Raw genomic sequence first — 24,780 nt, forward strand, 5'->3', positions numbered from 1 at the left:
TTGATTTCGTAAAATTACTTGTCTGATAGTGACGATGGGATTTGATTTGCAAGTACATTGTATATAATGCTTATTCGTTATGTTCAACTTTTAACGTACGAAACAACTACGGTGTTGTAAATTGTACTGAATATAACACACTGTAAACAGTCTTTTGTTAAGAATGTAAATGAAGATGTTGATGCATAAAACTTACACTTTTATCTTATAACTTGTTCCATAACACTTGCCTTGCTAGATTTTGAAACACTGAAACGGGTTTGCAGAGATAACCCGCTGGAAAACTCATACCTTGAGGTCTCCTCTGTTCCAATATCAAACTGCATCCTCGTGTCCAACATTCCTGACAGTGCTACAATAGATATGGTTGAGCTGTACTTTGAAAATAACAGGAGGAGCAATGGTGGACCAGTTAACAAAGTCGAGATGTTCAAAACCCGAGGCTATTGTTTGGTTTACTTCAATGATTACACAAGTATATAACTAATTAATGTAATTGATCCGATTCAATTATGTACTTACTACGTTAATGTCATTTTTCTTTAATATGTGTTCTTTGTAAATTTCATGACTTAATCCTCCCATTTTACAGCTGTGGATTCGGTTTTAAGTAAGGAGCAAACGTTGAGTGGAAATACAGTTGATGTTAAAAGGTACATAGAGTGTATTGCACGGGCAGAAGGGGACTTAGTTAATAGAAGGTTTCGAATACCTGAACCCATTACGATATCTGTAAGTCAGTTGAAAAAAAGATTTATCCAAAGCTCACAGATGGCTAAAACAGGTCTTGCAGCGCAGATGAACAAGTGTCATGCAACGATTACCTGGTCTGAGGATACACCATCGGTACAACTAGCATGTTCTTTAACGACTGACGTCAAAGATTGCATTGCATTGGCATCCAACTGGACAGATAAAGCAGAACACACTTTCAAAGATTTTATGGACAAGATATATGAACAAAACATGCCCGTTATGGAAGAGTTGTGGGAAAAAATAACTGCAAAACTTTCTGATGTTTCATTAGATCAGCCGGGTGTTGCTGCAGTTTGTAATTCCAAAAATGAACGGAAAATATCAGTTGTTGGCATGAAACACGTTGCTGATCCACTCATTAGTGAGATTGAAGCCATTATAAAATCCACTTCAGATGAGCTCGCAAAAGAAAAGCAGTTTACTAGGCAAACCATAACAACATTACGTCCATTAGAAACAAGAATGCTTCTTGCTGATAAGTTTCCGACAAAAATGGAAGAAACTTTTCCTGACGTTAAAGTAAAAATAAATCAAGGAAAGAACGAAATTATTATCGAAGGTATATATCATGATGTAAATGCAGTGCTTTTAAAAATGTATCAACTAAAAGACAACTTTTGCTCGCAAGAATTTCAGTTCCAGAAACAAGTTCTTTTACTGTACGACATAAGCAACAAAACAGTGAAGGAGTACATCGTGAAAAAAATGAAAAACAGTCGTATAACTGCAGTATGGGAAAACACGGGAGGCAAACTAATTGTGATGTCTTCAAATCAGCAAACACTAGATACAGCTGCCAAAGTTGTTCGAGAATCCGTGTTGAGTAAAACTATTCCATTATCCGAAGCAGCTATGTCTGTATTACAGACTGACAATTGGGAGGACAAACACAGAGAGTTGAATGAAAAATATAGGGAAAAGCTTCTTTTCGACACAACCGATTTAGGCAAACTTGTTTTTGAGACTACAGATGATATTGCGAATGAAGTTGAAAAGGCTCTAGAATCATTCCTAACGGCTCATTCTATCTGGAAGGATACTATTAAAGTCCGACACAATGTGTATAAGTTGATGATACGCCATCATGTGAGTAATATTCAACAGATTGCAAGTTCTTTTCATTCAGAAAAAGTCCGAATATTTTTAAAAGATGATGCACATGCGTTTGAAATATCTGGTACAAAAGATGGAATGGAGCAGGCGAAGTCTCTAGTTGAAACACTGTTGAGAAAGGTTATCAAAACGCAGCATCAAATTAGAAAACCAGGTCTCGGAGAGTACATGCAAACTGAAAAAGGAAGTGAAATAATAAGATCTGTTGAATCGGCATATCCATGTGTTATATCCATGAATGGCGACAGTGATGACGATGATGACATGGGAAGTGACAAAATTTGTGTAATTGCAAGCTGCACTGGTTATGAAAATCGAAGAATGTTTGCTGCAGTTGGTGATATGTCAGAAATAAACGTCGAGGTTATTGTTAACCCTTCTGATGACAAAATAGGTCTTTCTGGAGGACTTGGAAAAGTGTTAAGAATGAAAGGTATGTTGTCTTAAAATGTTTTTTGCATATCAAAGGAAAAATGAGTTATACTAATTGTATATAAAAGATAATTGGCATAAAATTTTATCATTCATGTGTAGTACTGCAACAAAACCTTTACAGGAGGACTAGCGCTTGAACGCTATTGCAAAGATTACATAAAAAACAACGGCCCACTGAGTGATGGAGAGGTTTTTGTATCCCCGGCAGGAAACATGAAAGCAAAGCACATTATTCATGTGGTGGGTCCGGCTTGTGAAGACGGTACTCACCAAGAGGATGAAAAGCTAACAGAGGTGGTGTTCAAAGCATTGAAACAGGCGTCTATGAAAAACCTTAAATCACTTGCCATGCCTGCTTTAAGTTGTGGTGTTTATGGGTCAGTATCAAAATATATGTATCGTCTTTATCAAAATATCTTGTGTCATGAATGAGGAATGTTTACACTACTTGCCTGTTTTTTCCATAACATTTACGTTTTATGGCACTATGGATATAAATTGAAACTTTAATTGATTGCATTCCTACATCTAGTATGGGCATGTAATGTTCTTTCATTAATCAAAAAGTTTTCTTCTTTAATATTAAAAAAATAGCATTTGTTTCGTTCTTGAAGGAATGAAACAAAATTGGGTTTATCCTATTTAGCTGTAAATGCGATGCTCGATTCAGATTATATATATATATATATTATTCAGTCCCTATTGAGTTATTACTTAGTTATTTCACTGACAGTGCCAAGGCGGTTTAAGCAACATTTTCTACGAATCTTAACTGTTCATTTAAACAAGTTCTTGGTTAACGTTTTGGCTTGTCCGTGTAGTTTCGATTGTGTTATCTAGTATATAATTCAAGCAGTTTTATCTTTATTGCGATTTTTTTTCAGATTTCCTGTTAAAAAAGCGACAGGCATTATTGTAGCGGCCGTTAAGAACTTTTTCCGGGAGGAACAAGATAGCTCTTTGACAGAGATCTACCTATGTGATTTGAAGGATGGCACAGTTGATGCTTTTACTGAAGCCCTACAGAAGGAATGGGGTGCTCAAAACGTGAACAAACATGAAAGCCAAACACCACGTTGGAAACCTGGTAATTATAATGCTAACTTCTTGCAGCATAGTTAAATGTAAATATTTCTGACATAGTAAACCGTCATAATATAACTGAGGTTGTCTTACATCGGAAATGGACGAGGTGCTGTAATGGAGTTTAAATGGAGTTTAAAAAATGTGTGTGGGGGTTGTCTGCGGACACAACTACACATAAACACAAAATGTCCAAATTATATGAAAATTCTCCTACGAAATATTTTCAATGTGTTTATAGATGAGTCGAACCATACCAATTGATGCTTAAAAGTCAATTGAGACCAGGCTCGGATGAAAAAAGCTTTGGCAAATTGCATATTGGGCCAAACAGCCTTGTGAATTCAGACGCATAACCGATTAGATGACAGGCATTTAAACTGTGAAACGTTACACAATCTTTCAAATTAAGTTAGTTTTGGGTGCATGTATGTATGATTTAGGAATTACCATGCATTATTTAGGAATTATCAAATTTAAAAGTGTTTTTTCATAAAGATGAAGGACGGGTGTACATAATTTGACTGACTTATTGACTGAACAATCCAATTTGAACTATTTGAGCATATAGTAGTATCTAATCTTTCATTAATAGATTCAATTAGAAGTGATCATACCAGGAAGTTCATGAAAAATTGTCTTGATGCAAGCAAATTATTTTATTTTTAAAGTTGCGCAATGATTGTACAGTTGGATTTATTGTTTGTTTTTTTCGAAAAACGGATAATAAGAACACACATCTGACGCAGTTTAGCATTAAAACTGCTTAAGATTGCACACAAGTGAGAAAGCCGATGTTATACCCGAAATCAGGTTACAGCTTACATTGTTTATTTTTGTTATTAACTTGAATTAACAAGATAGCTACCTAAAAGATAATCACACTGTATTGGCCAGTTATACATCCCCACTTTATTTCTTTCCAACTTTATTTTCCCCCAGCAGCTGTTATACTGTGGAAATCTCCAACTGCTGTTTTCTCCAACTTATGTGTTCCCCAACTTCTGTAATCTCCAATTGGTGGATTTTGGTGAATAATGTTTATTAATCTAGTACTAAAAACATAAATAGAAATGTAATTTTCTGTTCCAAATTGAAATATTTGATTTTTTTCCAATTGCTGATTTTTTCACCCGTTTCGGCTCATGTGGACAATTCTCCAATTGGAGTTTGCCAAAATACCTCGGGGGACCTAAAATCCAATTGGTGGTCAACGGGAGAAATCAATTTTGGAATTAAAATTGTCATACATCTTAAAACATTTTTTTTTAATTTTATTTAAAATATTTCTTATTAAATGCGCAAACTTTCTATGTGCCGCTTTTGAAGTTGATATCTAAGATAATAAAAAACGTTTGAACATAAACCGGATGCTGTTAGTTATAACCAGAGTTCCTAATAATCATTTCCAAATTATCAAGAAAATTCACATAAAAGCAAGCGCTTTATAACATGCAACGAAGCAGAATGTTTATTAGCTCATTTTCTTACTTCAGAGGGAGCAAGTTCGGAAAGTTATACGGAACCCTCAAGAACTTCAAAAATTCAGGGCCTATTATTATTAGTGTTTGGAATCGGTTACAGTTTGACTATTGGTAATTGTTTCACTCAAGATGCCGATTATCGTTTGTACAAATGGTTTTTGACAAAACCTTAATTGCAGATTTATTCTCGTACATTAACTCATCATCCTTTACTATACTTATGTTATGTTTATATTTGAAGATAGTTAGTGTTGTTGTTGCTTTAGCCATATTGTTAATGCTAACAACTGAACACTTTTAAATGTATAAACTAACTCAAACGTGAAAATTGATAAACGCTTATAACAAGAGGAAAAAAGAAAAACATCTTGCTCGCTGATTTCAGGAACAACCTTTATTTTGTATTATAATCGATCATCGGAACATCACTAATTAGTATAGTCTATATCATTATTAAAAATAAGAACATGCAAATTATATTGATATATATTATGAAATATATTTCTTGAAATTTAATTAAAACTCTGAAGCATAAGCAATAAAAAAGTTAATTTTATATGTATGTCAACAAATACAGATACTTAGCCAAAAATTTCATTTTTGGATAAAAGTACCAAAAAAAGAATTCTATACCTTCCTGGGCACGTCTAGGCCTGGCTTCCATAACTTTAATTTAGTATTTATTATTTTGATGTTTACTACACATTAGAGTCACGGCGTAACCCCCATACCAAAGTCAACAAGAATCAACTGACTACGATTAGTCCATTACATGACTCGGCAATTACCGTGATGCCGACGATTGATTCTAATTTTAGCATCGGTTTCACATTGTTTATTTAGTTGAAATCAATTGCAGTTAGGTTGAAAATAAATTTTAATAATTAAAACAATTAATTTATTCCAAATTTGTTATCTGTTAGATCTCTCATCATTCAAAATAGAAAAATAACAGCAAAATAAATTTTACATTTGTTGGGTGGTGAAATGTAGGTCACGTGGGTATTTTCTGAAAATCTTGTTATCAAGTGATTAAATTTAAAAACAACTATGACCTTATTAAGGAATGTTTATAATCGGATTTATTATAGAGGTATAACACCTATCTTTTAAGCTTTTTTTTGGTTTTGAAAATGCGTTTGTGAACTACATTTTACTTCATTTACCTGATGATATAGTTATTTTGTCTGTACAATCCCTACAAGTGAAATAACAGCGTGACATAAAAAAACGAATTCTGGTTCGGTTTGGATTCCTCCCATAAGGTAATATTTAACTTGTTCGCTAAAGTTCTTAAGCTAGTGCACGTCTGTTTAATAAAATAAATACATTTCTTTAACATTTATTGTACGTGGGTCAGTTGAAAGTCATTTTCATTTCATTTTGAATTTATCTTTTTTATACATGTTTAGCCTTATTGAAGTGTGCAATTGACAAAAAAGGATCCAGTTTCGGTTTATCGCCTTATATGCCAAAAATCTATAATTGGTTCCGATTTGGATGACTACAAACTATGTTATCAAGGCATTCAGTCAAAAGTTATTAAAGTTATTAAAGGAAAAAATTATAATCATATCTCCACAACAGCGATCGGACTAATATAATGTTAACTAAACCAGTCCTACAGGAAAGTGATTGAGAATACCGGGCTTTCGCACCACCCTTAAGAATGGTTTACGTAAATCCAAAATCGAATCCCCTAAACACTCGATTTCGTTTCCAATATGACCACTTGCTAGCAAGTTGTTCTTTTTAAAATTGTGTAATGTTTTCGTGCATCTAGGACCATCTGGCTAGAGAAAAGGATACAAAAATCTCAAATCTGACGCAGTTGTATATAATATCACTGTTTTAGATGGCACACAACGTCACAAGTATCACATCTTGCATTGTTTTTTTTCTTGAATAATCTACAATATGCAATTAATTAGCAATAATAAGAAGACATTTACACATTTCAACTTTATTTTCCCCCAGCAGCTGTTGTACTATGAAAATCTCCAACTGCTGTTATCTCGAACTTCTGTGATCCCCAACTTCTGTAATCTCCATTGGTAACTTTTAAGTGTCTAATGCTTAAACCTCATAAGGGCCAGTGCGCAAAGGTGTTTCAATGTGCAACAACAAATTTAGATTTTAATAATATTTATATAATTATCTAGAACAAAAAACATAAATATAAGTGTTATTTTCTGTTCCAAATTCTTTTTCCTTTCCAAATACTTATTTCCCCTATTGCACTTCATATGGAAAATTATCCAGTTGGAGTTTGCCCGAAACCCGGGGGGACCTAAAGTCCAATTCGTAGCCAACAGGAGAAATCAATTTCGGAATTAAAATGTTCATACCGCTTAAAACATTTTTTGGAGTTTTATTTAAAATAGTTCATATTTACCGTGTAAATTAACTGTTTACCACTTTTGAAGATGATATTGTTCATAGTAAAAAACTAAATTTGGAAATAATCCGGATTTGCAAACTTATACCGGATGCTGTTATATTTTAATGATCGGACTGAAAGTCCGATACAACGGACGATTGTGAGCTAGAGAAACAGACTGTATATGGCGATAATTTGCTTTGTTTGTTTCTTGAAAGTGTAGCCTCAGTAAGCTTTCATCATAATTCAACAATACGGACAGTAGAATCTTAATGGTTACATTCAGTATAAATCTAAGCCGTACTTTTGTCGATCAAACTCATTGGATTGTAGGGCATGACGTAAGAGTTGACATGAGAAATGGATATTACCATCGGAACATATCAAGCTAATTTATTAATTTGGAAACTAAATATAGACTACACTTGTTTCGTTTCTAAATGCTGTTTCGTTAGCTTTTATTCGATATACCTTCTTATGCGAGTTATTATGGTTCGTTAATGATCTTTTCAAAGCAAATGTACACCAAATTCCATAATTGGTAAAACAATCAGCAAAACTTGCATATGTCAAACCACCCAGTAAATAAGTACACTAATGGTGGACATTTGATAATGATAAAAGAGACCAAAAAGCGCTGATGGAAGTTATAAAATTATAAAATCAGTAATTGCAACTTTTTTTCCGATGAAGGGGCCACACTCCCGGGAGCAACATATGCTGACCCTTATTCGTTTGGGAAAATTAAAGTAACCATCAAGTTAGGCGACATCACTGTTGATGATGCTGATTGCATTGTTAACAGTTCAAATGAGGATTTGGATTTCAAAATAGGTAAGTTGATATTAGCCGTTGCATTATGCTCGAAGAAACGACAATGACAAGTTTATATGCAAAACGATCTATACATATCAATGTTGCAATGTGCACACAACTCCTTTTTTGATACACATGCATCTTTATTTTCAAATCGCATAATTACATTTTAGGAAAGGTCTCGCAGGCTTTGATGAAGAATTGTGGAAAGTCACTCTTGGTTGAAGCAATATGTTTTACAGAGGCTAACATGAAGAAGTATGAGGTAGTGATAACAAATGCTCCAAATTTGAAGTGCAATCATATTATGCATGTGGTGGCCAAAGAGTCGCCGCAGGATTGGACGCAGATTATCGTAAAGTGCTTACATCTTGCCAAAAACGCGGGCTTGCACAGCTTGGCTTTTCCTGCCTTAGGAACCGGTATATTTACTGTCATATATCATAATCGAATTAATTTTAAAGTGTAATGCTCCCCTACGTATTTTGTGAAGATTAAGTCGCCGCTTTGTTCGTCCGTCCTTGCAGCCATCTGTCCGTCACACCTTGTGCAGGCTATTTCTCAGCATCCACTTGTTGGAAATCAACTAAATTTCATAGAAATTTCCACGAGAACAAGGAAATGCTACATCGTCTTCTCTTAAAGTGTATGACATTTGTTGTTACCTTTACTCGTAGAACGCTTTAGAATAATTCGTGTTTGGGCTTATGCTCGAATTAAATAATACTCTATGAGACTTTTCACTAGCAAGAGAATATACGCATATTACGTTTGGTTAGATGATATTTAGTTTGTCAGCTTTTCGGATAAAGTGTCAATGTATTGTGATTTTTGTCGTCGTTTTTGTTGTACAAACACTGTAACTTTGGCCATAACTCAAACAGTTCAATTATTTTTTTACACATGTTCCCATCGACCAAACGCACAAGTATTGCTAGGTTTTAAACGCTGACTTTAAGGATTATCGAGTTATTGCTTTGGTCGACTGAAAATAACGACGATCTTTTTTGTTCGCTCCGGCGCGCATTTTTCAAGAGTTACGGCTTTTTTATTATAACATACAGAGCACTACATTGGATATTTCGATGCAACCACTAAATATAATTATACGATATAACAAAGGAACAATCAATAGCAAAAAATGCATATTACCTTTCAGTGTAATTTTGAAAGAGTTTTGGCCCTTTGTATGTTATATATTTTGTGTTTTTCGCTCTTTTACATTGCAAATGATATGCATTATTTCAAAGTACCTCGACACCAATCCTCTTTACATTTATAAACTTTAGTGTTGGTGTGTCGACCTACCACCAACTCCCTTTCCGTATTTGTAGCTGTTAAATAATTCTTGAATAGATTCATTCCAATTTGTGTCTTTCTTCAGAATGTGTAATACGTCGGGGAACCGACGTTTGTAATCCAACGATAACCTTGTTTATATTGAACGATTGTGAAATGAGTTTTACAATATTATTATTCAAATCACTCTGGTTATCACAATGTTACGCGAGAGTGTTGTTTTGTTTTGCTGGAGAAATTTGAGTACTTGTACGAAACCTTACTGTCCGCTTGGTGAGATCGGATCGACTTCTGTGTCCACAGTTTCTTGCAATTAAAGGTGGTGACTGTTATACTTTAGAAGAAACAGTAGCCGGATTTTGCAAAGAAAACATTACGGGTTATAGAATTGCGAAATCCAGGCGGGCGGGCTTTCGGATGCCGTTAACAATTATGCGTAAACGTCTCATTTCCATATATTGAATTCAAAAGTTATTTTATCCAATTGAAATGGAACTTGGTCGGAATATTTATCCGCATTTTGTCTGGAACAAGTGTAAACATGGATCACCTCTGGTCAAAAATAAGGTCACTACGCAAAATCTTAGAAAGGTACACAATCAACGTCATAATTTAACGATTTTTCATCTAAGTATTAGAAACTTTGTCAGAAGATTTGTCTGCATGTTGTCTTGAACAATTATGAAAAAATGTCGCCTGGTAAAAACTAGGTAACTAGGTGAAATTTAAGAGAAGAATAAATCCCGTCATAAATGTAATAGTTTTTTCCAATTGTTATAAAACATGGCCATAATTCTTGTCTGTATGTTGAACAATTTCGAATGTAGATTTCCACAGGTCAAACCTTAGAAAGAAAAAAATCCCCCTCATCATTTCGACTTTTTAAAAAAATATCATAAAACATGTAGACCTGTTTTTGCATGATATCTTAGACCATTTAAATATAATAACATATGAAGTAGGTCCCAAGATTAAGTCTGCATTAAAGCTTGAACTAAGATTTATTTCATAAGTTCAACATTTTTATCCTATCTTCATAACTTTGGTAAGAATATTTGAATCCCAAGACAAATGGAAGTAAAAAGCAATTTTTAATTACTGCAAACTAGCCATACAACATAAACAATCCATCGTAAAATTGAGAAGCCGGCTATAATGCGGCGTACTGTATTGCCCCTTTTTTGAAACTTGTATGTGCCCGCATAAATTTGTTTGATATATTTTAACTCGTAAGAGGCTATGCAAAAAAAGTTATATTTAACTTTTTTGGTTTAATAGAGTTTACAAACCTGATCTATTGTGTTTGAAGTATACTTTCCTTGCAGGTATAAGTGCTGGCGTCGAAGCAGCAACAGCACTCGTAATAGTTCAAGCGATTAAAGAATTTGCAGCGGATGGATGCGGCCACTTGACAGACGTTAGATTTGTGGTTTTCCAAAATGAGTTGATTGACAGTTTTCATAGTGCAGTTGGCGAAGCGCAATACTTTCAAGGTAAACACTTGTAAAGTGTTTCATTTCTTATACGTTTTTTTTGTGTGTGTTTCACATACTGTCGAAATAAGGGTTTAACCATTCAAATGTCTTCAAAGTTAAACCTGATCTCGGTGTGCAAAATTGTGACGTCAACTCAAATGTGAACATCCACGGCCATCTGGAGTATCTTTGGAATATTTTCTTGACTTAGTTCAGTAAGGACCTAGTCTCTCAAGTTTAGTTTGAAAACAATCTAGAATTAATAATTTAAGGTCCTGTACTTTTTGATATTATACTTCTATTATAAAATATTACTACTATCCTGTTAGTTGTTATATAAGTACTGCATGAAATGTCGTATGATGTTTTAACACCACTCTATCTATCAACATGTTTAACAGATAACATTCTACGACATGCTTGTCTTTTTTTATTGCAACCATGTTATACGTATCGCTTTTTAACTGTTAATTTATTATTTACAAACTATTAATCCCAAACCACTCATACGATGGAGGTATAACATCATGGACAAACCCAGTTGTCAGAAAGTAAAAGCGAACACAAATTCATGTTAAATAATAGTGACACCTTCCTGGTTTTTAAAAACATTATGTCCCGAATATTGCCAAGCTCACTATTATAATCTATTGTACGTAATTTTGGCGATAACGAGACAATGCTATTAAAATACTGAGACACCAAAAAATCTTATAAATAATAAGTCATGGATATTGATTTACTTTATGATCAATTCTAACAAAACAAGCAATGCCAACCCTGACTATGTATAGAGACGCAAACAATAATTTTTAGTCTACCCTTATCTTTAAAAGCGCAGAGTGATAAGTACCTTATTACTTTGTTTATTAGTTATTTATTACAATTAGCTTATGAAAATAAACGGATACCTTCGGCTGTTTTCGCCGACTGCGATGTCTTTGAAAAACAACAATGCTATAATTAAAAATATATATTCATCTTGTTTTAATTGTATATTATTTCTCATCTTAATTTCAAAATGATCTTTAAGTTTTAAATGCGTAACAGAAACATTAATACGTTCTGTAGCACATGGTCTCAACAGCGCGGGAAACAGGTGTACTTTTACTTCCTGTCAATTTTAATGAAAGTGGAAGGAAAATCGTCAAACGTAAATCGTTATTAGTTAAGAATAATGTTCTATTAAATAACAGTTTGATTGCTAAGCAATTTACCATAAAGACCAGTGTCAGAATTTTGGCAGTTGGAACAAATGATGTCTTTTTTATTTCCGGAAAGCATATATCGCCTAAGTGGAACTGAATGTAAATGTTAGAAAAATGTCTTTGCACAATAGATGGTGTACAATTGACTTTGACAATGATGCGATGGGTAACAGAACATTTAGTACATACAGAATTCCTGTTTAGCTGAACAGAAATATATAAAAGTGATAAACTTGTCCGAGATAGGATAGGTAACGATTTCTAACCTTTAATTCAACGTTATTTTCCTGATTTTCTTTTAATGAATTTAGTTGGATTCTGTAATAATGCTTTATCTGTAAGCAATACATATATGCGTCTTTATTTGTTGAATAGGAAAACTACCTTTAACGGTCAATAATAGTGCATGAACAAGTTGAAAACCGACCTACCGACCCTAATTTTTCAGCAGGTAATGGAAAACAAAAGTATGTTTTTGGCCTGATGTAAAGAATAATTTGAATAGACAAAGAAGTAATAAACTGTCTAAAACGAAACCCACAATAGACAAAGGAGTAATGCACTGTCTAAAACGAAACGCGGAATAGACAAAGAAGTAATAAACTGTCTAAAACAAAACGCGGTATAGACGAAAAAGTAATATACTGTCTAAAACGAAACGCGGAATAGACAAAGAAGTTATAAACTGTCTAGAACGAAGCGGGGGATAAACAAATAAGTAATATACTGTCTAAAACGAAACGCGGAATAGACAAAGAGGTAAAACACTGCCTAAAACAAATCCGGAATAGACAAAAAGAAATACATATACTGTCTAAAACGAAACGCGGAATAGACAAAGAAGTTATAAACTGTCTAGAACGAAGTGCGGAATAGACAAAGAAGTAATAAAATGTCTAAAACGAAACGCGGAATGGACAAAGAAGTAAAACACTGTCTAAAACAAAATGCGTTTGATCAATATGAAAAGTTGCAGATATGCATATACAGTATAGTTGGTAATGTACGGGTTCTAACTGAGTTTTTTTTATTAATTAAAGCACATGTGTTCGGTAGATAAAGATGAAAGGTAGAGGGAAGACACATGTCCCTACCTCTTACTGCATCTATCCTCCTAACTTAACGACAGACATCATGGGGGCCGGCATATGGTGTTTTTGTTAGCTCTTTCTAAATGTAGGCATATGGTTATGAATGGGTGAGTTGATTTAAATAATATCTGGTGCATAGGTTTGGTACCTTGGTTAAACACCATATAACGAATATTTGTTTATGAGATTATTTCAAAATTAAAATATTTATTCATTCCTGTGTGAAGTGTTTTGATGTTTTCGACACATGTCACACCTCTAGTTATTGATGGGATTTTTAATTAAACTTTACCAGTTAGAAAAGCAATGATTCGTCAGCCATTCCATTACTTTTTGACTATACCATGGGAAGGTTTGTCGCACATAAAATATGTGCTCTAATATCTAACGTTAAGCTCGTAATTGGAGGTTTATGGAATACAATATGGATTTCACAGCAAACATTCGTGCTTTTATCTGAAAGGTCGAAGTTTGAGATCAATGTTGTATTATATGGATTAAGAAAAATCATGTCTAAGCTGTAACAATATATTCATATTTTGAATTTTGACACTAAAAATAAACTGAATTCAGCAAAAACAGTTGTGCTTTTTGTGTTTATGTTTAAACTTTTGGCTACTGAGCTTGTTTCTGTAGTTATTCATATATATATTTATAATCCTTCACAGAGCCGATCAGACCAATGGAAAGCTCAGAGGAAGACGACGACGTTGTTGACATACCTGCTATAGGTATGTTTAAGTGAACGGCGTATTTTATTTTGTATTTTATCATATATGGAAGCGAAATATAAATCACGATGACATGCGTCCCCTGAATGCCTCCCTTCACAGTGCACTCAAATAGTTACTCGGTTCTACAACTATTTATAGTACCGGTACGTTATTTCTACAGGCAGAAGAGGTTGATATCGTTAAAATAAAATCAATATGGGAAATCAGAATAATTTGTTTCTATTTTTCATTTCTTTTAACGTTGTTTAATTTATTTAATACTGAAGCTGTAAAAACGTTCCTTTAGTACGGCTGTTTTTGATAATGTTTCAGATCCGCCATTACCGAAACGAAACCCAGGAAAGAAGGAGAATAACGTACAAGTTGGAAACATTACTATTTCTTTAGTAAAGGCTGAAATCGCAAAATACAAGGTATGATTGTCTGCATATTGTAAAAAAGTATACAATAATTATATCTGTTTAAAATACCTTAACAATCTTTAAAGGTATTTTTCAAATTGATTCAATTTTGCTTTCTTGTAATCGGGATATTTTTGCTGTCAAGGCAGATTCGAAACTTCTAACTGTATCTTCGCAATTATTTAAAGCAATGTTAATGTCGAATAAAATACGTATATATCCAGACACCTGTCATTGTGAACACCACGGCTAAAAACTTGAACCTTAACAACGGAGCTGTTTCCAAAACCATTCTACGGCAAGCTGGCGAGGATATTCAAAAGGAACTTAAACAAAAGTTCCCAGATGGCATACGCGCTGGAGAAATAGCTATTACAAGTGGTTACAACATGGACTGCAGTTTTGTTCTTCACGTAGCTGTTATGAACTGGGATGGAAATGGGAAGGCTATTCAGGTATGATGTGTTGAGTTATATGACTACACTATATACATTTTTCATCCGTAACACTACTGGTGTATTTGTCAACATGTTTTCAGTGGAACCTTGATGATTCAAATCCATTCAACATTTTAGAACTGAACCCTCTTTTGTTTTCAGGAATTAAAGTCATTCGTCAAAAAATGCCTTCAAGAAACGGACAACAAAAAGCTTACTGGCGTCGCATTTCCCGCCATTGGAACCGGCTACTTGGGGTATCCCAGAGACATAGTTGCTGATGTAATGTTCGACGCAGTTACAGACTTCGCCAATAACAATCCTCAGAGTACAGTTACCAATGTTGCTTTTATTCTGTACCCGATAGATGTGGAAACTATCAAAGTATGTGTGATTTTGACCAGAATAGTAGTTATCATTTAGACGTATGTTATCAATATATCGCATCTTTTGTTTAATATGTATCAGGTAGCGTCTGTTTTTTACATCTACAATATAAAACATGATGTCTGTTAGTAGATAATTAAAGATGTCCAAGCCATTGTTGATTTAAACGGCTTCTTCCAAAGAGTTATTAGATGTTCACTATATAGATTTTATTGTAATGAAACATTAAGCGCTATATCTTTAACATAAGCAGAAATCAGAAGGCGTGATCTCAATACATCGATTATTATAACTTTTCGTCTTTGTAGGCTTTTAAAGAAAAAAGCGAATCTTTCTCAAAAGATTTAAAGTATGATGCATACGAGAACATATATGGACGACCAACCAAGAAAGGTAAAGTAAATCAGTGTTGAAGAACTTAGTTGATAATAGATAATACAGGGCAGGTTCTATAAAGTTCTGTCTTATTTTCGGTAATTGTTGCATGGTTTCAGTAACATTTTTTGATTATCCGAACCAACCAACTTAAGTTCATTCAAGCCTCATTTTTTGCAAAACACAACTTGTACATGTAGCCACCCATACAATAAATATTTCGGTTAAGAAAAAAATCCATTCGCGGGTTAGATTCTCGTTTACCTTGTGTCTGTCTGGTAATAGATATCGTCATAAAATCAATATCTTTGTAATTTATAATTACTCCTACTGTTAAACTGTTTGATATTAAAATTTATGGAGTACTTTTCACGGGCCTTCACATATCTGTGCGAACAAGATCGCAACTTTGTGATTGTGTGGAACATTTTGAACTTGAACAATTTACACATAAAGTGAAACAAACTCCGCTACCCTTCTTTACACCATTTATGGTAATAAAGAACTTACTGGTGTCACCATTCCTATTGTGATCAAACACCAGGTTTAAATGTACTTCAAAAACAATCTTAATTTCATGATGCGAATGTGAATAGTTAACTTGTTTCCTCTAGCAAGATGGTTTGGCATATTTAGCTGATTTGCTTTGTTACATTTACCGACCGTCTGTTATTATCACGCTTGAGAGGATTACCTTTGTACCAAAAACTTATCATTGTGGTCATGAATATTTCCTTTTTATAAGATTGTTTAAGCCGACTGGATTCAATTGCTCCGAAAAAGTTTCCGTTACTGTTGTTGCCAAAAGGATTGATAAACACATTGCGTATTCTTGAATGAAGTAAACGTGATTTGTGCCTGTGTCTATGATAATTTCTTAAGTTACCATATTGTGCATGCATGTCACATATTGTTCGAAAGAAATGTGTTTATCTTTTCTTTTCGTCAACAGCTTCCTATGAGTTTGACTCCGATGACGAATATACTTGTATAAGTATTCAGCTGACGTGTACTTTTCGTCCGATAAGGAATTTTGCAATCTAATAGGCAACATTGGGTGGTTGCATCCACTGTTGGCTGCGCTGATGGAAGGGTTAGGGAGTTTGATAGCATGTTCAAGAAGATGGACAAGGATTGCATGTACAAGCTGTTAAATATAATTATCTATGATGAGTACGAGGGTTTGATAGTCGAACGAGATCATTTTCAAAAACATGAGAATAACGCCGATGGTGGTGTTTTTTTGCGATTGCGGTTGCATTTTCGCTCGCTGTTGGAAACAACCCATCTTGTCTTTGTTACGATACAACATTAATGCGTTAGCATTTGTTTGATTGTCTTACGGATGGGATTGTTAGGGAATTTCCTTTGAACGACACTTTCAATTCCAATCCTGGGAAAATCCTGGGAAAAAGTTGAGAGTGTTTTTTTTGTAAAAACTGCAATGATTTATTGTTTGAAAGTAAAACTGTTTAAAATGTGGGACTTGATTAGCTGGTCGGTATTGTAACTAGCATTTTTGAACGAAAGAAATGTCAATTTGGGCTTTGAACATGGAAAAGAAGAATCGCTTATATTGGGGCATTTAAACGCAATTAAACTAAACACATATTATGGGCTGCACATTATAATTGTAAAGTCTTAAGAAATTTTGAGATTGTTTGAATACCAATTATGAATAGAATACCAATTATAAATACTACCAGTGTAATACATATGTATCGTAAGGTAAATTCCAGAGGCAAACAACTATATTTTAATGTTCCTTAGTACATTCTGGCTTTTAACTAACGGTGCATGTAATGTCTTTCTTAAACAACACGTTGAATAAACAAAGTAGTTTTTTTTTAAATGAAACGCTTATCGTCTTTTAAGTTGAAGTAAAGCGCTGATAAACGAATCGGTTCGATACAAGAAAGTAACAATTCAAAAGTAAAAAAAACAAAACATATAACGTTATAGTATATCCAAACTATGTTGCAGTGGGCAAAACACTGTTTTTAAAGTGTTTGCGTTTGCGTGAAGACATGGTATGTTTTGTTTTTTTATTTATATCTTCTTTCGTCAATGACTCATATATTGGACATTGAAGAGTTTACAAATTTAAATACATGTTGTTCTGAATATTCCGCCTAGTGATGAAGGAATTGCTTTTGTTGAAATATAATCGTTTTGTCAATGCTATGGAATGTTTAAGTCTTGTTATGCGTGTGTTTATAATTTATTGGGTGTGCATTTTTTGTACGTTTTAAAGATAAATAAATCATCGCTTAAACTGATGTCACCTTTTAATAAACTCCAGCCGCATAGGTTCGATCAGTGTTTAACTCTCTTTTAATTTTTGGGTTTGAAGTCCGAAACATCGGAAGATTGTGTGTAAGAGACAAACACCATATAGGGCTAGAATATGCCTTATTGTGTGTGTTTCTTGAAGGTTCAGCCTTTGTAAGATTTCATTGTAGTTTAACAGTAGGAATCTTAGCCTTACTATTTTGCTTATGTCGATCAAGCTCATTTGGCATGATCTTAAATGTTGATTAAGATGAAGCCAATTGCTACATTTGGTAGATAGATATGAACTACACGTGTTCCGTTACTCATTACTGTTTTAGTTGTTGTTATTCGACGTATCTTCTTAATGCAAGTTATTGCCGTTATTTTAAGACATTTTATCAAACCATATGTACAAGAAATACCATATTTGGTAAAACAATTGATAATACCTGTGTGAAGCCACTCAGTAAAATAATTAACATACGGTGGATATTTGATGATGCTTTCTAAAATTACGAGAAGGCGCTGATGAACTTTATCATCAATAATTGCAGCTTTTTAATATATCGATATGACATGTTTACTGCTCATATGTAGCAAACTATAATCAACGACTTTGTATCGACGTAATTAATGGCGCGTACATAAACACAAAGGGTTGCCAATCTGAAAACCTTTCAGGTGTTCTTATAATAGAACTGTACTGAATTAAGCCCCACTGGTTAAGTAATAAAAACGGAGAAATGGCTGCTTGTGCTGCTCGTGTTTAATGCTACTACTATATTGTACTCAAACACAGACGATTCCGATGAAGATACTGAACACGTATATGAGAAACTTCCGGGACAAGCATGCCCTGACTCGTATTCTTTTGGGAGCATAAAGGTTACAATCAAGTCAGGCGACATCACTGCTGAGGATGCTGATTGCATTGTTAACAGCTCAAATGAGGACTTGGATTTCAAAAGAGGTTAATATTTTGAAATTTGCATATATATATTTCCAAAAACAACTCAAGATAAATAATTTGTTACTGCTCCACTTTGTAAAATATTACAAATGTGTATTTATATTTTAGGAAAAGTTTCACAGGAGTTGATGAAGAAGTGCGGAAAGCCCCTTTTGGATGAGGCAAACTCAAAGAGTAATTGCTTTACCCCTTCTTGTTTTTGTGTTACTTTAAAAATGCTAAAATTATAAGGCTAGTATAATTCAGGAAGTAAATATTCGTGAAAATTACCTATATTTGTAATCATCCTATTGTGTGACTTGTACATTGAACGATCAAATAGACGTTTTTAAGTATTACCAAATGCAATAAAAAATGAAAGAATTAAATGCTAAATGTTGCAAGTAAATAATTCACGGAAGGGAAAACAGTTGTGTAAGACTGTGTAAAGCAGTGGAAAGACTAACACTGTTAATAAAACACATAAACAATATTTAAGAACTTTTTAATCTAAACTCCTTTTTGCGATTTTATGTTTCGGTGTTTGTTTTTTCGCAAGGTTTAAACTTTTCGACGCAATTGATGTTTCGCTATGTAAAAGGGCGGCATGGACGTATTTTGGCGTCGTTGCCACTGAGGTCGACTGTGTCTTCAGCAAAGCTTCTAACCGATAATAACGTATTTATTATCCAATTATAACAATATTTTAAGCACTATGTGTCAATCAGGTTTTGTCGTTGGGTAATTTCCACAAAAAAAAGTTATGCACGTTTGATTTAAATTAAACGCCAAATTGCGGCAATAACTTACAAAAATTTGTTTTCCAATCATGATAATTTCGAGCCACGTTTATGGGGATCACGGTTTAGTTCAGTAGGGACAATCGTGTCAGTTACTGGAGAGAAATGCCATTCTTCAGTGAAATATAGTTGTAGATAACTTGTGCAGTAAATGTTTTAATCATTATTCAGGAATAAGCTAAGTGAGTTTTGTAGCATTCATGTGTTCACGAAGGTCGATTAGGAAATAACACGACCACAATGCACTAGACCTATGCTTCTTTTACATTTAAACTCAAGCGGCTTACTTTTGGGGTATAATAATCAGTTCTCAATTTCTTCCATTTTAATTGATGTTCTGATTGGCGCTCCAAATAAGAGAACATCCGCATCAGCAGAAGTACAAGGTTTAAATTGGTAAACATTGTCGCTAGGTTTAAAATTCGCAACACGATTGATTCCACACGAATATTTACACTCGCGAAAACAGTTTACACGATCGATGTATAATTTCATATTCATTGGATGAATATAATTAATGTGTTTGCTCTATTGCTCTAATGTTTTTACAGAGGGTGACATGAAGAAATATGAAGTAGTCTTAACGAAAGCTCCACATTTGAAGTGTGGTCAAATTATGCATGTTGTTGCCAAAGAGTCGCCACAGGACTGGAAGCAGATTGTCGTCAAGTGCTTCGAACGTGCCAAGAAAAAGGGCTACGGTAGCCTGGCATTCCCTGCATTAGGAACTGGTAATGTTACTGCCAGATATCATTACTGAATTAATTTAATCTATAGCTTGTATTTATCGATAATTCGCTAATACAATTGTAACTGTTGGGCTAAATACAGGCCAGTGTGCAAACGTATCTATACGATATGAAGGCTTTTCATCTTATTTTGTTTCCCTTAAATAATTATATCCATTCGGAGTTTCAATGCAAAAGTTTGAAAAGAAAATCTATCTGACTTAATTTTTAATTAGATACATCAGGCCAATTCCGATTCTTGTTTGCCAGGGTTTATAGATCCGTTCCATTGTGTATGACATAAATATTTCATTGTAGGCATGAGTTCAAGCGTCGCAGCGGCAACAGCACAAGTAATGGTTCAGGCTACAAAAGAATTTGCTGCGGATGGGTGCGGTAGTTTAACAGATATCAGATTTGTGATATTTCAGAAAGAGATGATTGAAAGTTTTCATGGTGTAGTTCGCAAGGCAAAAGGCTTAGAGGGTAATTGGAGAACATTGTTCTTTATATATTCTGTTCCTACATTAGTTTGTCTACTGTTATGCATCGCAGAAATATAAGAATTTGGTGCAGACTCTACATTTTATGCCTGCATAGGTCAAACGTGATTGTTTTTGTGACCTTATTACAGTAACCTACGCAAAATCTCTTTTTTAAACCTGTCCGTATGTCGAAGTTTTGTCAATGCATGTGAATTTGTACTCAAGTTGCTCTAGTTAAATCGTTTTTCCTTTATCTAGGAGTTGCCGGAGGATTGCCTAAACACCAAAAGCCGTTCAGTCGTGGTCTTAGTAAGTTTAAAGCGGATGTGGACGCTGTTCTTTTCACAATGTGGGCACTTGAACAGAATACTATTACTTCAGCGATTAAAAAGTTAGATAGTTGCATTGAACGTGAAGTGTCTTCGAAAGTTTTTAAAGACAGTATTATTTCCAGGATGAGTGATAAACAGGTAATTGTATTTGTATGTTTTCCGTGTTTATCCGTATGTGGTATTTTATAATTATTTAAAATGTGTACCCCTGTGTCTTTGTAGTCAATACACTGACGAAGTCAGAAAAATAATCGGTTATCTTAAAAGATATGTCATTTAGATAATAATTGTCAGGCTGGGTATTAGGTTAAATATCTGAACTCCGCTTTTACCCTTTGCTACTCAGTAAGGATTTGCTTGCTATTAAGAGAGAGTTACCGATCTGTTGTTGATTCATTGAAATGATAAATTGAGTGTTTAGCTTGTGATTGTATGTGTATTTTTCTGTTTGTAATTTGGCTCTGTGCCACTTAAAACAACCACAGCGATATTTTTGTTGTTGGATTTCGACCTGCTTATTATATAAAAGTCGTTTACATGTTTTGACTGCATCTTGCATGTTTTGGTTGCAGCTGAAGAAAATCAAACGAAAGGCAGAGAAACACCATGTACAATATAAACTAACTGGTGGAGCTATCCAGATATTTGGTGTTATACAAAATGTGGTCAGAGTCACAGATGATATATACACGTATGCTATCAATTTAGCTAAACATTCACCCCTGACATAAATAAATATAGTTATATCTTATGTACAGGCCAGTTCAGAAAAGTAGCAATTAAACTTAACTTCCAGATTTTTATATTGTTATATCATTCTTTGCTATCTTTATATTCTACAGTTAAACAGTATTTACAATATAAGGTAATGCTGTGATGAATGTATCTCGACACACTTTTCTATATCATCAGATCATTGCGTGATGCGGCAAAAATAGAGCAAGAGCACAATGCCGCTATGATACTTAAAGACATCGTTCAGTGGTATTGGATAGAACAGACCGAAATGGAAGATGAACTGAAACCCTATGAATTGATGATAAACTATCACATAGAGCAGGCTTTCAAGACACAAAAGGACAATTTCACTTACACGTAAGCGTTTGGGGGAATTATGTTCCTGAAAACTAAAAGTTAAAATTACTCTTTTCTGATTCACATGACTTCGCCAATGCTATGTAACAAATGTTTATTAGCATATAATATAGTTCGATATGTTGTTGTCTTTTACAGTGACAATGGAGAAACGGTGATCGTTGACTTTAAGAATTGTTCCGAGTATTGCAAGTTCAAGCCTGAGGAATACGATACTATTCTTCGAAAAGATCTGATCAAAGGTAATGATGTTGTTTTAAAGTCTGAAAAAACACAATGAAAGCGTTTTTAATACCCCATTTTGTTATATACCAAGTAATGAGTTTTCTCAATTGACCAGAAAGACTTTATTTTCGTATTGAATGTCCATTCTTGTTTCCTTTGTTTTACCATAATCGAGAGTACAATGTAAAAAGTAAAATGCATAGCAGAGTGCTGTACTATCCAGATTCTGTACCATGCTGGTTTGCTTGTATATTGTATTGTTCCTTTTACAATCTCATTATATATTCTTAACTTTTAATCATCAATTGGACTTTGATGCCAAATAATCAACGTTAAGATATAAATAATATATTAATCTTCATAGCTCCCTCTCGCTTCAATCTGTCTTGGCCAAAAGCATGCAGAGAAGATTATTGGCGTCTACAAATGATATCGTGGTTGTTGGTATTTGAATTTTCTATATTTACTCAATTGACTTTGCTGTTCAATTTTGCAATTGAAAATATTTTCCGAGTCCAGAATTCAGCGGAGAGGTTCCTGCCAACTGGAAACCCTGGAAGAGGAATTTACTGGTGTATAAGTTGGCCACTGCTGACAAGGAGTACACTGATTTATCCGGGACATTCAACGCGTCCAGTGGTGGAGGCTACACTATTCACATGGTAAATTATTTACCGATAATAACTTTTGACCTATTCCGTTGTACACTCTTGTTACGAGTACTTTTATATGGTCATTTATAGTTTTAACTACGGCGTACGGGCGCACGGATTTGCAGGCGGGTGTTGTTCGGTTTGTTGTCCGATAAATTAAAAAGTCGTCCAAATATTACCAATTGAGCCAGAAGTTGTTTAGGCATACTATCGTAAACAAACCCGAAAACCATCCATATCTGCTCAGTCATTCGAGAGTAAACGCCCTTTGAAAAAATAATTTACCTAAAATTGATCTTTCGCGTTCAACAACCTATAATCGTTTAACGAATCATAACCAGAATCCATCAAAATGTGTATGGGCATTACATCTCCAGACAAGTTTGATAACCAGCCACATTGCTAGTGTCACTAGAGAGTAGTCACCTTTTATTATTAGTAAGTACCTGAAATGGGTCTTGTCTGATCAATTATTTATTAATCACTCGTCGAATAATCACCAAATTTGGTACCACAGACGGGTTCGATAACAGGCCAGTTCGCTTCAGTCACTCTAGTGTTATGAACCTTGAATTAATTTTAATTTAGTTATTTATATGTTCATTCGCGCCGGCTCATTTAACGTTTTTTTCTGATTAATTTGTTCTATTAAAGTTGCACTCTTACTCCTTAATAAACAGTACCACATTTGAAACGATTGTTTTAATTTACCGAAAAATATAGATTAATATCAAAAATAATAATGTTCTTATGAAGGATACGCGTTTAATTTGACTGTGCAATGAACACGTTATTTCTATTTTATGACACTGTAGTGGAATACAGTAATTTTGAGGACCTAGCAGTCATTTTAAATATGTGCGTTTTTAGGTATATAATTCACGATTACACATATGTTATAAGTAATTAATAATGCATTTTTGTAAGAAGTTTAAGGTTTATCACTCGTTATTGTTATACATGTATTGATTTGAAATACGAGTATCACATTGAAATGTCTTTTCCTAATTAGTAATCTGAATGTAATAAACTTTTGTAATAAAAACGTATGCTTGCATAAAGGTATATGATGTTTTCAGATCGAGAAAGTTCAAAACAGATCACTATGGCTACAGTATGAGGCGAAAAAGAAACAGCTCGAGAGACAGAATCCTGCTGGAACGAAAAACGAGCAATTCCTGTGGCACGGTACATCTGAAGACATCGTGGACAGTGTCAATGCACATGGCTTCAACAGAAGCTACTGTGGGAAAAACGGTAGTCACTTAATTAAAACCGCCTGATAATACCTCGTAACAAGAACTAAGTATAATATTGCTTTGTCGAAATATAATGATAATGATTTTGTATTATTGACGTTGAATTAGTTTGTGCACACAATTTACCCATAACATTTAAACTATACAAGGGCGAACGCAGCTCAATTAACAAAACTGATAATATTTCTTAAATGTGTCTTGTTTCTCTTAAAGCTACGGCCTTCGGTGATGGCGTTTATTTTTCTGTAAATGCAAACTATTCCTGTCAAGATACGTATTCAAGACCCGGTACACAGGGACTAAAGAAAATGTATTACTGCGCTGTTTTGACCGGTGAATTCATTTTGGGAAAATCGGGAATGCGCGTCCAGCCACCGAAACCTAACGCAGGAAAGAATGCCTTGTACGATTCCGTCGTAAATAATGTTGCTGGTCCAGCTATGTATATTATATTTAACGACATACAGGCCTACCCTCTTTACATAATAACGTTTAAGAAACAGTAG

General features: G+C 34.1%; 1 protein-coding gene across 1 annotated transcript; it reads left to right on the forward strand.

Moving 5' to 3' along the window:
* The first annotated feature begins 1,920 nt into the window (after window positions 1-1,920).
* On the forward strand, window positions 1,921-24,780 carry LOC128210689 (protein mono-ADP-ribosyltransferase PARP14-like). Its single transcript, XM_052915042.1, has 19 exons — window positions 1,921-2,302; window positions 2,426-2,681; window positions 3,189-3,391; window positions 7,945-8,085; window positions 8,241-8,489; window positions 10,692-10,859; window positions 13,809-13,871; window positions 14,187-14,287; window positions 14,500-14,730; window positions 14,875-15,096; window positions 15,408-15,492; window positions 18,827-18,892; window positions 20,049-20,228; window positions 20,544-20,711; window positions 20,969-21,059; window positions 22,276-22,379; window positions 22,882-23,024; window positions 24,095-24,272; window positions 24,488-24,780. Exons 1-19 carry the CDS (start codon window positions 1,948-1,950, stop codon window positions 24,778-24,780), a joined length of 3,297 nt encoding a protein of 1,098 aa, XP_052771002.1. The 5' UTR covers window positions 1,921-1,947.

This window comes from Mya arenaria, chromosome 12 (genome assembly GCF_026914265.1).
Source record: "Mya arenaria isolate MELC-2E11 chromosome 12, ASM2691426v1".
Classification (NCBI taxonomy): domain Eukaryota; kingdom Metazoa; phylum Mollusca; class Bivalvia; order Myida; family Myidae; genus Mya; species Mya arenaria.